The 17,343-nt window shown below is 42.1% G+C and overlaps 1 protein-coding gene across 1 annotated transcript; it reads left to right on the top strand.

Moving 5' to 3' along the window:
• Positions 1–106: 106 nt before the first annotated feature.
• Positions 107–11,355, top strand: SLC30A1 (solute carrier family 30 member 1). The gene is made up of 2 exons (XM_063124027.1): positions 107–740; positions 5,636–11,355. Exons 1-2 carry the CDS (start codon positions 107–109, stop codon positions 6,559–6,561), a joined length of 1,560 nt encoding a protein of 519 aa, XP_062980097.1. The 3' UTR covers positions 6,562–11,355.
• The last annotated feature ends 5,988 nt before the right edge of the window (positions 11,356–17,343 follow it).

Genomic DNA, 17,343 nt, shown 5'->3' with positions numbered 1-17,343 from the left:
GACTGCTTGTCGCCGCCTTCTGCTCCCTACCGAGCCGCGTCGTCGTCGCCGCTGGGCGGCTGGGGCGCTGAAGAGGCCGTCCGGTCGGTCGCTGAGCTCGTCCAGGATGGGCGCGGAGGGTCCTCCGGGCGAGCGCCCGGCCCCGGCGCGGCGGCGGCACGGCTGCCGGCGGGTGCGCCTGATGTGCATGCTGGCGCTGACCTTCCTGTTCTTCGTGGTGGAGGTGGTGGTGAGCCGGCTGACGGCCTCGCTGGCCATGCTCTCGGACTCCTTCCACATGCTGTCGGACGTGATGGCGCTGGTGGTGGCGCTGGTGGCCGTGCGCTTCGCCCAGCGCACCCGCGCCACCAAGAAGAACACGTTCGGCTGGGTGCGGGCCGAGGTGATGGGCGCCCTGGTCAACGCCGTCTTCCTCACCGCGCTCTGCTTCACCATCCTGCTGGAGGCCATCGAGCGCTTCACGGAGCCCCACGAGATCCAGCAGCCCTGGGTGGTCATCGGCGTCGGCGCCGCCGGGCTGCTCGTCAACGTCCTGGGGCTCTGCCTCTTCCACCAGCACGGCGGCGGCGGCGGCGGCCATGGCCACTCGCACGGCGGAGGGGGCGGCAGCCGGCGGAGTCGCAGCGGCTCCCGGGGCAAGGCGCTGGAGCGGCCTCCCGGCGACCCACATAAAGAAGAGGAGACCAACACCCTGGTGGACAACTTCAGCAGCTCCAATGGAGTCAGCATGGAGAAGCTAGGTGAGCGCTTGGGAGGAAGGGGCTTGCTGGGGGAGTGGGACAGGGAAGGAAGAGGCGCCCCCATCTCTCTCTCTCTTTCTGCCCGGGAATGATGGTTTCTCTTTTCCTAAAGCAAGAAGTGCCGGGGGCCAAACCAGCAACAGAATCACAACTTGGGCTTTGGTTAATCTGAAACTGCCCCTCTCCCAGACCAAATGGCCCAGGGGCTTCATTGTGAGTACTGACGTTTGCCTTGGTATTTATTTCACCTCCTCTCAGGATCAACTCAGCCAGATGTGTTGGAAAAGTCGTTCCGGGTATAAAAGCCTTGAGCTGGCCCATGTAAATAAAAATCCGGTCAGAGAATATTGCATATCAAGCTTAACTCACTCTGTACTAATTCTCTCCTTTTGTCAAGCAACTGGACAGATGTTATCTGTAGAAGTGTGTCTTTGACCCCAGATTGTGCCATGCTGTCCTTAACTCACTCTCCTGGCACCACTGTGGTCTCATCATATATGTCCTAACACATCCTTCCCCAGCCTGGTGTCCTTGTGATGCATTGGACTACAACTGGCATTTTCCCCAGCCAGTAGGGGGGAGGCTAGCTTACCACACAATTTGAGAATCTGCTTGATGCCTCTCAGTGACTGCTGCTGTGTCCATGTGTGTTACTCATTTTACGGTGGATTATCTAGATCTCCCGACTTAGGCCATTTCTTCATTGGGCTGTAGAAGAGAGAAGGCTGTTTGTAGTGCCCTGGTTATTCTACTGAAGGGCTCATCAGTTGCCAAATAAGTGATAGAGTAACTTTCCATGTAATGCATGGCCACAAGAACTTATGTGTTCTAGGGTCACACTTCCAGTAAGTGGGACTACAGTCATTCGTCATGTACCTTGCTAGTGATTTGTGTGAGCTGGCTGTATACCTTACAATCTGCCCCAGAATCCCCTGCAATGTGCTAATGTTCAGTAGGAGATGTTTAGGAGTTTCTCAGCAGACATCTTGGGAAGGAGTGTCTGAAGGTAGAAAGTTTGAAAAACACTGCTGTAGTCTCATCCTTGACTTCTCTGAAAGCTTTATGCCTCCAGCAAAGACTGGAAAGTTATTGGTGGCTCTTCTGTAAGAAGTGCAAGGTATCCTATAAAATAGGTAAACTTTGTGTCTGTTGCCTTCCATGTTACTCAATAGAACAATAAGCAGGTGCTGCAGGTTCTTAGCTGCTTTCTGTATAACTTCCTTGATGAACAGAATAAATTCATTGACATTCCTGCTCTACATTCAAAACCATTGCATGATATTACTTTCTAAATGCTTGTAGTGTTTCCTCTGGTAGCAGAACTTTTAATGGAGCCAAATTGTAACAGGAAGTATATTATCAGCAGATGGCAACTGCCATGAAGTTAGGTCTTGGGATGTGGAAGGGCAGTTTCCCTCTCTTTCTGAGCATACACAGAAAGTTATGTCATTCATTCTAATTATATGTATTACAGCTCTTCTGCAGACTTGAAATATTGTGAAGGCATAAATGCAGTCAAACATTAAGCATCTATTAAGCTTCAGACAGTGTTCAGGGATTATATCAAATCAAAAGCTGAATGGTATAAATTGTTACATTGGGCTGTATCCAAAGTTAAGTCCCATTCATGTCATTGGATGTACTCTAACATTAGATGCAACCCATTGTTCTTGCTTTGCCACCTGCACTACTTCATTCTGCCTTGGTATCCTTATTTAACTCTATTCTCATTAGAGATATTTAATCACTATTTGTCTGGAATTTGTTTTAAAGTAAAGCTCAAAATTATTTGGACAGCTATCTTTTAATTTCATGCCACTGGAATACAAAATTGATTCTTCAAGGACTAGCAACACCTCAGATTTTTTAAAAAAGTATTCTCTATTGTAGAAATCAATTAGATTTATGGCAATATTCTATAATATAGTTTGAATTTATGCCAGTGAATTTGATTTATTTTACATTTTGATAGGGAAAGAGTTCTGGGTCGATAGTCAGGAATATTATGACATCCTGTAGAACCTGGCCAACAACTAGTTTTAAAGCAAAGCACCTTTGTACAAAGAAGTTGACCAACTCTCCTCCTCCCCACTTCCCTAAAGAGGACCAGCCAGCAGGTCTTATTGCCATAGCAACTAATCCCTAGTCATACCTTTTGGCTTCTGTGTTGGCTTTTGGGTAGCCAGCTGTTGTTTCTCAAGGGTTGTGCTTGGCTTTGAGACCTCCATTTGCTTATTCATATAATAGTAGCTGCCAGTAGGCTATGCAGCTATATTCTCTGCACAGATCTATACATTCTTGTAACTATACTTGTAACTATTAAGTTTTGCTGTTCCCTCAGACTCTATTAGCTTGAATTTGCAGCCTTGGCCAGACATGACCAAACCAAAATATACTGAGATAATTCTAAGCCCTATTTGTGTATAGTAAGGGTTTTGACAATCCAAGCCTAGGTAAACCCCCTATACTAAATATTTCACGGCATGATTTCGCACACAAAAGTAGCATGCTAAATCTTGGAGGTGCTTGCCAAGTTGTTTTTATTTATGAGTTAACCTTGCTGACTTTAACTTTAGTCTTGCAAAGTACAGGTGGGGCATGAGCTTGGGGCCTGAAAATTTTAGATGTAGGTGTTGTGTTGAAGTGCTTGCTTATCTTAAGCATACAGCTGTGAACAGTCCTTGGCCTGCTATATTATTTGTTCAACTGCTTGCTTTTTTCAGCACCCACAAACTTAAGTCTTGATCTCTACTTTGAGGATGCCACAAATGTAAAATTCATTATATAGGTGGGGTTTAATTTGGTGAAACAAGTGTGGGAGTTGTGATGGTTCAAGTTCTACCAGTTATGTTGGTGAAATCCCTGGGCAAGTAGTATTTTGCTCACAGTGGATACCTACACATAAATATCCCCAAGACCTTTTGGCAGTTGATGGAAAGATACTTCTCTTGATAAAATGGCCATTTCATATTAGCAGTTAGAAAAAGCTATATACTAGCTTTGCAGTATGAGAACAGTTGCTTTTGTCAAAATGTTACATTGCTGTTCCTCAAAACTCTTACTAATATTGATCTGACACACAAGATTGGTTTGGATCCAAAAAAAAAAATCCTGTGGGTGGAAGGGTTTGTTCTGTCCACAGAAGGCTTCTGATCCAGTGGAGGAATCCCGCCAGCAGAATGGGAGGGAAGAGGTGATTTTTGTTGAATTCTCCCCCTCCCTTGCAAAATTTTTGCAGGATTAGGGGAGCATGTGCTGGGATCTGCAGGGGAAGGGGGAAATGGTGAAAATTGCCTTCACCTTCTTTCTGCTGGTGGGAGCATCTTGAGCTCAGTGGATGCTACTTCTCTGGGAAACAAACACTGGATCAAAATTCAGGGCACTCTTCATTTAGACTTGGAAAGGGGGTTCCAATGCAAATTAATCCTAGTACAACAAAGGGTGCAGTCATTGCATTTGACTTCATACATCCTTGACAAATGTGTATCTCCTTTTTGATAGACACTCCCACTGCTTCCCCACCATGTCAGCATTGCCATGCATCCATATATAAACTGCTGTATATGTCTTTTCCATTATTGTTCTTTGCAGTGACATATTTTGATTTCTCTGTGTTGTGCAGAGTGAAACGTCCTTGGAAATTCTATTTTTGAAAATATAAAATGTTTCAACCCTTCCCAAACCTGCAGCACATGACTGCATACTTCTTTCCCCCCTCCCTTTTCTTCATCTCTTTTATAGTTCAGTTACATCACCTAATTTAATAAAATAAATTAGACATGGTGTAGTATTTTGGCTAGCTATGAACTTAGAAGTTCTCCACTCAGATCTCATCCATGCCACAAACAACCACCCTCCCAACAATATTTGTATAATAGTGGCCTACTTTTACGGAGTTATTTGTAATGAATACTGAATTTGTGTGAAAATTGAACACTAAAGTATTGATCTTGAGTAGTAAATCAGGACCCTAAGGTGGGTCTTATAAGCAGCAATAACACCATAGTGGTGGTATTTATCCTCTTTTGCTTAGGATTTTTTTAAAGAAGGCGAGAAGGAAGATGAATATATGATTAAAATATTAAAATTGGGTCCCCTACTGCAGGCTGCTGTTGAAGCTGGTTCTGGGGTCTGAAAAGGTAGAAAATATTTGCTCTAAAGCCTTTGAGTAACCACTGACTGGGTTCATACAACACAATAACCAATGGTAGTTTAGATAGTCAATGGTTAGTTATTTAACCCACCTTGCATTGTTGTGTTGTGTGGAAGGAGTTTTTTAACCAATGGTTGGTTATTTGGCCAAAATAACCAAAACAAATAGCCAGAGTTGGCTATCTGAACCACGATTGGTATCTTGTAGTGTGAAAGGTACTGTTGGTTATTTCCTCGTCCACCATTGGTTATTTCATCAGTCACAGAGTTGAAAAGTGAGAGAGATCAAAGCTGTGGCTGTCACTCTAGTCCAGCTGGCAGGATAGATTTTCAGCAGCAATGGCTGATGGGATACTAGTGGGAAGACTGAGTGGGGTGGAGAGAAGGCAGTGGATGAGTGAATCAACTCAGCATGGACTAATAGTAAACTCAATGCTGATCCTAATCCACACCATGGTTGATTATTATCATTATGTGTGAGGAGTACACCCTAGATAAACAACTGTCGAGTTGATTATTACCCCATTGTGTTGTCTGAACGTAGCCACTGGGGTGGATGTTTTAAGAAATCTGTGATGCAGAATAATTAGTGCATATACTAATTGTTGAGGAATTCCATAAAGGGGATTGCTCTCGCTAACTGCTGTCCTCCAGTCATTGCATTGTCTAAATATTGTTAGCAGTCTACTAACCCACCCATAATGCTTCCTGTTTGAATAACACTGCTGCTCTTTTCTTTGCAGGTGATTTGGTGAAAGATAGCCAAATGGAACTACAGCCAAACGGGAACATTAGTAATCACTCCTCTCTTGACATGGAAGTTGATGAAGACACGAGTGCTCAGCTCAACATGCGTGGAGTATTTCTTCATGTCCTTGGAGATGCCTTGGGTTCAGTTATTGTTGTGGTGAATGCCTTGGTATTTTATGCTTATTGGACTCCATGCCCTAAGGATGGGCCTTGCATTAACCCATGTATCAATGACCACTGTGCAGAAAACATTACTCAGATTTCTGGCAGAATGAATGCAACCGAATTTGAGAAAATTCCTGTAGCTGGGCCTTGCTGGGTCCTATATTTAGATCCTGCCCTGTGTCTGATAATGGTTTGCATTCTGCTCTACACAACTTACCCGCTGCTTAAAGAATCTGCTCTTATCCTTTTGCAAACTGTTCCCAAGCAAATTGATATTCGCTCTTTAAACGAGAAACTCCGTAAACTGGAAGAAGTTGAAGCTGTCCACGAGCTGCATGTTTGGCAGCTGGCAGGAAGCAGGATCATCGGCACGGCTCATATAAAATGTAAGGACCCAGAATCATACATGAAAGTGGCTAAGGATATTAAAGAGATCTTTCACGATGAAGGGATACACGCAACAACCATTCAGCCTGAGTTCACGGTTAGGGGCTATGATGTAAGCTCTGATGAGGGTGTAGGCAAATGTGAACTTCCCTGCAGAACCCAGTGTGCTCTGAAGCAGTGTTGCGGGGCTGTGGAAAAGACTATTGCAAAGAAGACAGACAAGTCCCCTTCAATTAGTATTTCTTGTTCTGAAATAGTCATTGACTCTCCACATCACAAAACCAGAAGGACTAAATCAGAGTGTATACCTGCTATAAAGCTAGAGGCAGAACCTGACCCTAACAAACAATTCGAATCCTCTTTGTAATTCCCAAAGTTGTGCTGGGAGAAGTCTGGCTTCAATCACAGGTTGATTGTGAGAAGAAAAGACTAGTTGTTCAAGAGACAAGTTGCAAAATAATGTAATTGTTGAAGTCCCTGTTCTTGTCACAACACTTAAATCTAGGCTGCCTGTTTGAAAGAACATCATAGTGCCGTCCTCACACAATGTGTGTTTGTGTTAACTCTTAGTTGAATAGCACAGAAAAGTTCAACCAATGCTGCAACAACTCCGCAGAACCAGTTTCATCATTTCTGCTGAGATGCATTTTTTGTTGAGTTTAAAATTAAAATGACTTTTCCCAACAAACCTTCTTCCCACCCCAATCCCCTAATCAAAGTTGTTTTGTGTTAGGCTTCCTATTGGGATTGCTCTTTCTGCTTATTGATTTTGTGTCCCTGTGCGTGCATGTGTGTGTATCAATATTTTACAAACCATAAGGAGAGGAAACCAAAGTAAAAAAAGAAAGAAAAAAGTAGATGCTTGGGGAATTTTAGACTTCCTTATTAAATGAAAAAGTGAATGCTATCTCAAGTAGATATACTAAATAGCATTAGTAGTAGCATTTTAAAACATATCCAGTACTTGTTGACAAAAATCCCTTTTTGTATTGGGCCTCTGATATAATGAAAACTGGATGTTTTGGAAATACAAATTGTAAAAAATTACATGCCTGGACTGTAAGTTTAACTTTGCAGACAAAAAACTGGATGTACTTTTCTAGGGGCTTATCAGTAAGGGTTTTCTCCCTTTCATATGGTCTCTTTCTTTTAAACAACCTTGTTTTATATATTTAGAATTCAATAGAACTCAAATTCAAATAGAATTATGCTGAGTCTAGAGAGCCAGAACCGGTCTCTGTCTTAGTAGTGTCATTTTGTGGCTTCCTGAAACGGAATGCTTACTACTGGCTGGATTACACCTAGTATAAGTTTTAAAGAAGAATTCCTGAGAATGAAATTTAGCAGATAGAGTTCATCAGTGTATATTGCTTAAACATTAATATATTTCTTCCCTTTCCAAGTATTTATGTCCCATGCTGAGCCTTTTTGCCTGCAAGGTAAAGCAAAGTGTAATTGGAACACTTCATTTGTAACAAAACACAGGCAACTTCCTCTGAAGCAACGGTTTCAATGCACTGAACTAATTCGGACATTATGATAGTCTATTGGTTATTTGGGATGGAAAGAGCTGCAGCAAACTTTGGGCTCGCATGCCCCCTCCCCCCTTCTCCAGCATAGCCAAAGAGGAGATTAGAGGCTTTCACTTCCTTTTTTTATTTATTTACATGACCATCATTCAGCATTGCATCTAAACCCTAAACTGATTAATCTTAACTATAGTTTGTTTCAAACCAATCATAGTTAAGATTAACCTCAGTTTGTTGTGATTAATCAAAAAAGGAGCTGGAAGCCTCAGATCCCCTCATGCCTGCACTGGAGGAGGAGAGGGGACCAAGTAAGCCCAAGGGTTCACTACAGCTCATTCCCTTTATAAACCATGGTTTATTGTGACACTTAACTTGACCTGTGGTCAGCTCTTCTTATCTGCAACAGCTTATGTATAGAGAGGCATGTGGTGGAGAAGAAGACTAGCCCGCTTCAATCTTGTCTCTTGTAGTAGGCTTTGAAGATCTAATGATGCAAACTGTTTAGTAAATAAAGCAGGGGAGGAAGTGGCTGCTCAATGCTGTAAGTCACTAGCTGTATAAATGCATAAATTGCACTCAGACCTTTAGCCCAAACCTCTTAAAATAAAGCAGCTTAGTCCCATTGAAGTTAAAGGGACTAATATGGTGTTAAACACAAGGATGCTAGCTGAAGTATTTGTGGCTCACACAGCTGGTCTTTGTCTTCGCCTCACTTTTCCAATGTTAAAATTTGGGCTAATTCCTAACTTTCAGAGGTAGCATTAATGCGAATGAGTTCGAAAACATTTTTGAGAGCTCTTATTTGAAGGCTTTATGAGATTGCAAAATTTCTGTATAGCTTAAATTATTCCAAAAGTGATTTGGTGTACAATCACTGCTAGAAGAACAGAAAAACCCCTGGGTCTGCCTCATGCATTTATCTTCTATTATACATCTGTGGGTTATCTTGCACTGTTTAAATGCTGGCTTTTTAAAATGATGAAAGCCTTGGTTGATAGGGGTTTAGGTTTGTTTCCTCCCTCTCAAATACGTATAGTCAAAACTCTTCACTAATTTGCACTGCTTTTTATTAGCATGGAATTACAAAGGAAAAAAGAGCAACCAAGCAGTGGTTTTTATTCGCCCCACTGCTCAGTAGTATTGTAGTCAAGCCTTATTTTTGCACAACAAAACTATTCCGTAGTTAACACACTACGAAGTGTGATGAAGCTGTACTTGTAAAATGAAGTACATTTAGCAATGCCTTCTGTATTCCTTTTGTTGTAAATGCCACCTGTTAATATTTCCAGTTTGTTTCCTACACATTACTGCAAGCATGCAGTAACGGTGCTGTTTAATTCTCATGTAGGTGTTTTTTTATTGTAAAATACAGGAGTTTCAAAAGTGAACTGCTTTTCCATTGTGTGCACAGCTAGACTGGCATAGCTGTTTCACAGGGAATGTACAAGCATGTATCAAAGGACAGGCTAAAAAAAGCTTCAATAATACTATAAATTATAGGTGTTGAAGTCAAGGCTTCCTAACTTTTTAATGCTATAAATATGAGCTAGCTCCCTTTATTTTTTATTACTATTTTTTTTAAAAGGTGCGTGCCCTGTCTCCCACATGGCACGCATTCTAGATTAAGACAGTCTCGCTTTTAACCTCATCTTTGTTCTCATGGGCCCGTTTCTTCTCTCTGTGTTATTGGGTGTGTGTGTATACTTTGGAATATGGCAAATTTTTAACCTGCATCTCTCTTGAATACAAACTTTGACTCATTTTGAGTGTGTGCTGCAGTGGTAAGGGAACAATCTTGATTGTTTAAATATATATATATATCTCAAAAGCTTACCTTTATGGCAGAATGGATTAAATCCATCATTACATGAGCAGACATCTGCTCATGCAGAGGGAGTTTACCTTCTCCCCAAACCCATTATGCCTCCCAAATCTATTCTTGAAGGTCCCCCAACCCTCTGGAGTAGATTTGGGAGGTTATGTGCGGGACCGAATGGAAGGGGAAATTCAATCATCAGTGGTGTCTGTTCAGCTGACAGAAGGGCATCACTGGATACGGCCCAATATGTTGTTAATTTCTGCTTTGCAAGTAAATTTAAAAAAAATGTCAGCTAAGTAATGTATGTTTGGAACAAAATTGAATACCTTGAATACCTCCAACTACAGAAAGCATTTTTTTTTAAAAAAAAAGTGTACTTGATTACGTGAATATAGAAGTCAGTTTTGCAGACTTCTGTATCAAGTTCTGTTTCCCCCTGAATGCCAGTGGTGTTGAGGGGTGTTTCAGTTAGACCAGAAGTAATGAGCACAACTGCACTCAGTACATGCTTGTGATTAACTCCTATAATAGGCATGCCAGTTTATTTCACTGCAGTTTCCTGGAAAAAACTGCATTGCGGTTTTCCATGAGGCTGCAGTGAACACATCACAAAATAAACCTGTATGGCCATCTCACACATTACAAGTTGCATTGCAAAAATGCAGTTGCGCAAGTGTTACATTCACTAATCAGTAACAAGTAAAGCTGTTTCATGAGATGATAAATGACCGGCTGCTTAAGGACTGGCTGTTTGTTCCACTACTGTTTGTAGAACTGGCCCACAATTTTGATAAATGCCTTTACAAAGCAAAACTGAGTATTTTAAAGTGTTGTCTCAAAGTTCTGGAGAATGTTTGAAAACCACTTGGAACTCTAGATGCAAGTAGCCCTCAAGATGCTTTTGTTAAGTTCTGCTTTCTCCTTTCCCTCTCCCAGCCTGTGAGCAATTGTAGCTCTTGCTGAATGCAAACGAAGCTGGCACCTGGGAGCCTCTTTAAGATCAAACTATCAGTGAGCGCATAGGCACTGACTCAACTGAGTTAACGGGAAACTTTGTTTTGAATAGAATGCACTTTCTGACTTTTCTCATTGATGTGTGTGTCGGGGTGGAGAAGCTACTTTAACACTGCATCCCTTGCTTTTTGATTTAAGGGTGTGTGTTTTTTTGTCAAAGGAGTATTACATATTTAAGGGTATTAAGTACAATATTGAAATATGCTGCTTTAATTTCATAATAGCATCAATGTAGCCTTCTGGGACTCTGGCTTATGTTTACAGAACAATATTTGAATATTACAATAAATATTCAACTTTGGTTCTATCTTGCACCATCTCTTCACCTCTTGGTGGTCTGAAAGGTACTAATGCTTCATGTGCCTGAAATAAGAACATACTTTATTTTTATTTTTATTTTGTAAGCCAAATGCAGCCTTACTTATAACAGGAGCTTTCATCCGTGTGATCCTGGGTTTGTGTAATTAAATTGCCTGTGTGAAGAACACTTCCTTGTCTTACAAATGTATGAGCCTGATTCTCTCCCCTCCCCACAATCCCACTTGCTGTACGTGTCTATTTAAGTGTTCTTGAGCTTTGTCTCCAAACCCAAATGCTCTGTGGTAGCTAGAGAGGCACCCCCTTCTTTCATTATATGGGTTGTGTTTGAAAACAATGTTTGGGAGGCATAACCGGCATATCTGTATCTGGTTACATCGTACCAATGACAACGGGCTTCTGTTTTAAACCAGTGATGCTACTGTGTTTCTTTGCATATAAACTAAAGACTGAGAAGGAAATAAATGTTGCTATATAAACCATGAAACTTGGCAGGTGACTTCGTTTCTTCTCTCTTCCCCTTTGCTTACTGAAATGGCTCGGGAGGCATTGGAAGCGTTTAGAATAGATCACTGAAGGTTTGGATAAAACGGTTCTTCGCATAGCTTTTGCATTAGGATGGCTAGGGCCAAGCCAGCAGATTTTGGGCAACTCATGGGGTTTAGGAACCATGCCAAAACAATTGAGGCCTCGTAGGAATGGGAGGCTCCTGAGCTGACTGTTGGGGTGTGTGTGTAGCAAGTGAACAAGAGATAGTAAGAGGTTAGTTGGCCTTCCAACCTCCCCTGCCCATACACCCCCCCCCCCCCATGTTGATTATGCCTGTAATTCAGGGATGAACAACTTGTGGCCCTCCAGATTTGGCCTACAATTCCCATGATCCCTCATCATTGGCTATGCTGACTAGGGGTGATGGGAGTTGTAGGCTAAAACAAGTTGCCCACCCTGTGTAACTGAACAAAAATTGTGGCCAAGAGACTTTAAACCTGAGACTTGTGTCTAGCTCTTCCTTATCAAACACATCTTTGCTTAAATTTGCAGAAGTACCCTTCCTTCACATTGCTGGCAAATGCCTCCTTTCCCCAAATGGCTGCAGTCTTATGCTAGAAACCCTTTACAAATGTTTTAGAACTTGACCCAGTAGCAGAATATCTGCATGTAGGTGGCTGGCAGAGCTCCTGGCTTGATCCCATCACGAAGAGCATGGCGATATGCTTCAGCACCTTCTTCAGAGACCTTTCCTTTGTACAGAATTGGCACCTGCATCTTATGCAGCTGTCCAGTCAACATGTATTATATATTCCTTCTTAAACGTAGATGCATATATTATGCAAATGTTTGGTCTCTGAATATATATTAACTTAAAGCATCCATTCCCGAAATGGTGCCCTCCAGATGTATTGGCCTGCAATTCCCATTATTTGCAGCCAGAAGTCCACAGCTGGAGTTGTAAGCCAACAGCTGGGAGGCACCAGGTAGGGAAGGCTCACTTAAAGCATCTGTATTATTTTAACACACTGTTTTTGACTTCATTATTAAGGTTTTGAAGATTTATTCAAGTGATAGAGCTAGTATGTAGGAAAGATGCTACTGTGATCTTTCTCTTGGCTGCAGTGGAACTGAACAACCTATGAAATGAGTCCCATTTTAGTTGGAGGTTCTTACAGTCTACTGTGGGCACAAACACTGCCCAATGAGGCCTATGGACCCAAAGGTGCTTTTGATTTGTGCTTCCTCAATAGCAGCCCTTCGCACTGCAAGGCAAAAAATACTTTTGAAATGGAAGACAGTTGCAAAACCAGCATTGGTTCTGGTCTTTAAAAGGAAGTAATTTTACAAAATCCTTTGGTTTAGCACAAGCCTTTGGAGTTTGCTTAATTTAGCTCTTTGGATCGCAGCACATGAGCTTAATCTGAGCTGCTGTGTGCCCCAATTATATGACATTTATATTTATCCTCGCAGTTTGTGAAATTCCACTGGCTAAGAGAAAGGCCTAGTGTACACATGCAACAGAATGAAGTCAGGGAGTTCTGAGTTAGAAGAGAGTGCTCACTCACTACTGTTCTGAATGCTCCCCTGGAGGAAAAAACTCCCTGCAGATGGAAAACTAGCACAATAAGGAATGAGTTGGTCTAGAACTTCTCTCCCCACTTTGCAACTTTTCATTGTATGGGATGGTTTTTACAGAGGACAGCGTTTGAACTGAGCCCTCTACCAGCAGTACAAAATGGGCATGATCCACTGTTACCACCTCATTCTGTTGCATGCGTAGACACGATTCTGTGTGCAATTTTACCATTCTTGTGATGCAAGGCTGGTCCAAGACATTTTGCTGCCAGAGGCAAAGGATGAAGTGGCACCTGCGCCCACTCCACATACAGAAGTAAACCTGGGTGATAATTGAATCTTTCTTCAACACAGGGTGTTTGTGATCACATCTGAGGGCAGCAAGCTAGATTAAGGGGAACAGGACAGTCTGTATAGCATCTGTAGCTCGGTCCTCCAGCACCTCACTGCTGCACAGCCCACAGCATCTGCTGCCTATGGCAGCCACCTCACTCTGCCTTATGGTTGTGTAGTGATCCCATGTGACACAATATAAAAACAAGGGATAATGTACAGCTGGAAAAGGTGGAGAAAAAAGGGGCAACCAAAGTGATCAGGTGGTTCAACTACCTTCTGGATGAACCACCTTCGCTATAGAAAAGATTACAGCTCCATAGTTTAAAGGAAAGGCAACTAAGGGCAGGGGGATGAATTGGTCAGGCTTGTACTTTAAAGCGAGATGACCCAGTTCACACTTCCCAGAATGGAATCCATAGGCTTTCAAGTTTATGTTGCAAAACAAAACAGCCCCCCCCCCACACGCACCATGCATTCAGTGTGATGCACACATTTAAAAAATAGGCAAGAAAAATTGTGTACATTTCTAAAATGCACACAAACAAGCTTTAGTCATAATGGGTGCACGTGCACAAGAACATGAGAGGGGGTGGGGGAAAGCTTGCTTGGAAGCAAGTGGAAAAGGTAGATCCTGAATGAGACCAAACTCAACAGATTTGCCTGTCCCTGGGTGATGGAGGTTTATAAAATGATATGTGCTGTGGAAAAAGCAGACAGAAGGAGTCTTTTCTTTTTCTTCTTCACATTAGAACTTGAGGTTAACCAGGGAAACTGGCAGGAGATTCAGGACAGCATAAAGGAAGTACTTCTTCATAATTAATTTGTGGAATTTGCAGCCAGCAGAAGTAGTGATGCCTGCTTTTACTTTAGATGGCTTTAGACAAATTTATGGAGGATCAATGGCTGTGAGTTCTGATGGCAATAAAGAACCTTCATGTTCAGTGGCTTCTGCCAGTGGCTAGGCAGGAACGATGAGAGACAGCTTTAATGCCATTTCTGCACCATCATGAACTGTTTCCATCCCAGCTGATAACTAAAAACTAGAGCCTGTGATTTGCTTTTTTTCCTTGGCTGTCCCTATTCCCAATTTCTTTTGTGTCATTTCTTTTAGATTGTATACCTGAGGGCAGGTAGTGTCTTGCTGTTGTGTTTTTAATTGACCTGCCAGTTGCCTTGGGAGCTTGTTTGGTTGACAAGTGGGGTAACACCTAACTAAATAAACAAATAACTAAGACAATAACTAAATAAATAACACATTGCTTGAAGCTTCCTTTTGACCATCCTAAAACTTCTGACAGTCCATTTCATTAGGTGTCACTGAGTTCTAGTATTATGAAAGTATTATGAATCTCTCTTCCAACTTTTTTCATATAGTCACAATTTCAAAAAGCTCCAAACGGTTGATCCGGTTCTCTTTAGGAAGGTGCTCCATCCCCTTGAATAATCTGTCTAATTTTTCTATTCCTTTTCCAGTGCAAAAAAGGTATCTCACAGGACGGTGACTAGAACTGTACACAGTATTCCAAATGGGGCTGTATCAGATTTATACAAAGGGATTATGATAACAGCAGTTTTATTTTCAATCTGCCTTTCCATCAAATGTAATGCCATTGTTGACCTCCTTGACCCCAAAAACCTATAGTTTAAAGCCAAAATCACATCTGTATGTTGATTTGTCAAGAAAATGAGATATTTCAGCGCCAACTTAGAAAATGGCAGAAGGAGTATCCTGACAATTAAAATAACATATAATTTGATACCAAACACAAGATAGTTATATTTGTGGTTGGTGAAAACTAGTGACTGAAAGAAAATTGTCCACCATTTTAAAAAGGCACCTAAAAATAGCTTTGCCCAAGAATCAGAATGTCTTCCCAAGTTACTATGTTAATTCAATGCCTCAAGATTGAAAATCAGCAGAGAAAATCTCTGGACCTTATGGATATTACACTTTAGCACACTGGCTTGTACCAAGTTCTGCCAACCTAAATATATTTTAATGCTGAGACTTTGGGTGTGTGAGTCAAGTTTCTTTGGTCTGCTCCCATTGAAGTCGTATGTGTGAAATTTATTGTACACTTAGAACTTCTGCCAACACAGCCTTTCAGGAAGACACTATTGAAATGTCATATGGATTGAGCCAAAACCACAGACAAGAGCTTGAGGCTCTTGCCCTATTAATAGGATTGTATTGTTTGTACAATATTTACTACTCACAGTTCATTATAAAAGAAGGCTGGTACAACTGAATGGAAAACCATTGGCTACGTCTGATGAGTAAGTGAGGACTTTGCCAGATAGGGCAAGATTGCTTTCTAGTCTTTGTGTTATAGTCTCCCAAAGACATGATCACCTGGAGACCCGTGATTATCAATTTGATTCCAGGCTAATTTCAAGGTGCTCACTCTTTGAAACTGTATGTGGCCTGTTTCCAGAATACCCAAGCAAGTGCCTGCTTCCATAGCAAATAGGAAACATTTGTGAAATGCAGTGAAATCACCCTAACTTGTAATGATCTGATTTGGATTATGAATTTGGTACACTCATAATGAGCACCTGTATTCTGAACCAGGCGCCCCTTCCAGTGCCACAGGAGTGTCTGAGAAATGTAGTCCCCCCAATGTGCATCATGTATATACTAAGGACTTCAGGTGTTCTGTTCTCTCTCCTGTTTTATCAGTTGATGGTGTATGGTTTCATTGTGTTTTATTGGCTTTGTACCTCGCTTCAGAATGATTTTATATAATGAAAAGTGGGTAATAGTTTGCATAGATTAATAAATAATTAAAATTTCCAAGCCCCCTTCCCAGCACCTGAGAAGGGCAGGTGCCAGGGAAGGACAGAAATAAATCTTCCCCCTCCCTTGCTGCCATCCCAGCAGCAATAGCCAGGTATGGAGGGTTTGTGGAGGAGGGATGCAGGTGTGGAAGGGATGGGATGTCTAGGTGGTAGCATGCTGCTTTCTCCAATACAAATAATCATGAGCAAGTTCTGAACGTTCATTCCCCCAGCCCAATTCTCCAGCATTGCTCACAGGCTTTATTTTTCACCTAAGTGCTTCACATATATTAACTGAGAAATCTTCATAGCTGTTTTTTTAAAGCACAATATTATCTCATACTGTAACTACAGTGGGTTTAGTGTGTGTGTGTATATGTGTGTGTGTGTGTGTGTGTGTGTGTGTGAGAGAGAGAGAGAGAGAGAGAGAGAGAGCGGGGGTACTAGAAATTGAGGCCTACAAAGAAGGATGGAAGGAACTGGATATGGTTAGCTTTGAGAAGAAAAGATGGGGTGGGGGTGGAAAGGAATATGATAGCACTTTCCAAGTACCTAAAGGGTTGACACAAAACCTGTTCTCCATCATTCAAGACTGAAGGACACAAAATAATTAATTTACAGGAAGAACATTTAGACAATGGAGCCAACTGCCTCAGGAGGAAGTGGGCTCTCCATTGCTGGGGGTGTTCAAGCAGAGGCTACTGGACAGCCAGCTGCCAAAGATGCTTTAAACTGGTTTGCTGTGCTGAGCAGGGGGGTTGGACTCAATGGCCTAAGTGGTCCCGTCCAGCACTATGATTCTATGAGAGACTGATTCATTGACTGATTTGGCTAAGGCCACTTAATGAGCTTATGACCAAGGCAAGATTGGAACTGGCTAGCCCAAGACTTTTTGCTGCCTGAAGTGGAGCAGAAAATAGTAGCATCCCCCCTGTCAATCATACTCCAGGCTAGTCAAGTTATTTTGGCACCTAAGGCAAAAATTCCCCCAAGTGCTTCTCTCTCTCTAATTGGCAGAGGGAAAACAACAAATTTCTGCCCTTTCATGATGCCCCAATCAGCTGGCTGAGGTGACAGAATCACTCCGCCTAACGGTAGGGCTGGACATAGAACTGGAGACAGAGGCAGGCCCACATTTGCAACCTGGCTAGTCTCTCCGTGCAACCTGCCAGACACCTCAGTCATTTTTTTAAAACCCTGGCTATAGTGTTGCTTAAAAAAAAGTACCACAGTGGTAGCCAGTCAAGACTGCAGCCCTGTGTGTATATGTTTAAATATTTGGTTAGCA

The sequence above is a fragment of the Elgaria multicarinata genome, chromosome 4 (assembly GCF_023053635.1).
Source record: "Elgaria multicarinata webbii isolate HBS135686 ecotype San Diego chromosome 4, rElgMul1.1.pri, whole genome shotgun sequence".
NCBI classification, from domain to species: Eukaryota; Metazoa; Chordata; class Lepidosauria; order Squamata; family Anguidae; genus Elgaria; species Elgaria multicarinata.
Note: the sequence above shows the minus strand (reverse complement) of the source record. Positions and strands in the feature narration are given on the sequence as shown.

What these genes read in the sequence shown, in the direction of transcription:
- SLC30A1 (XM_063124027.1), top strand. Translation starts at nt 107, where the DNA reads ATGGGCGCGGAGGGTCCTCCGGGCGAGCGCCCGGCCCCGGCGCGGCGG. An exon ending in AGTCAGCATGGAGAAGCTAG is followed by an intron (nt 741 to 5,635) that starts GTGAGCGCTTGG and finishes TTTTCTTTGCAG; the next exon opens with GTGATTTGGTGAAAGATAGC.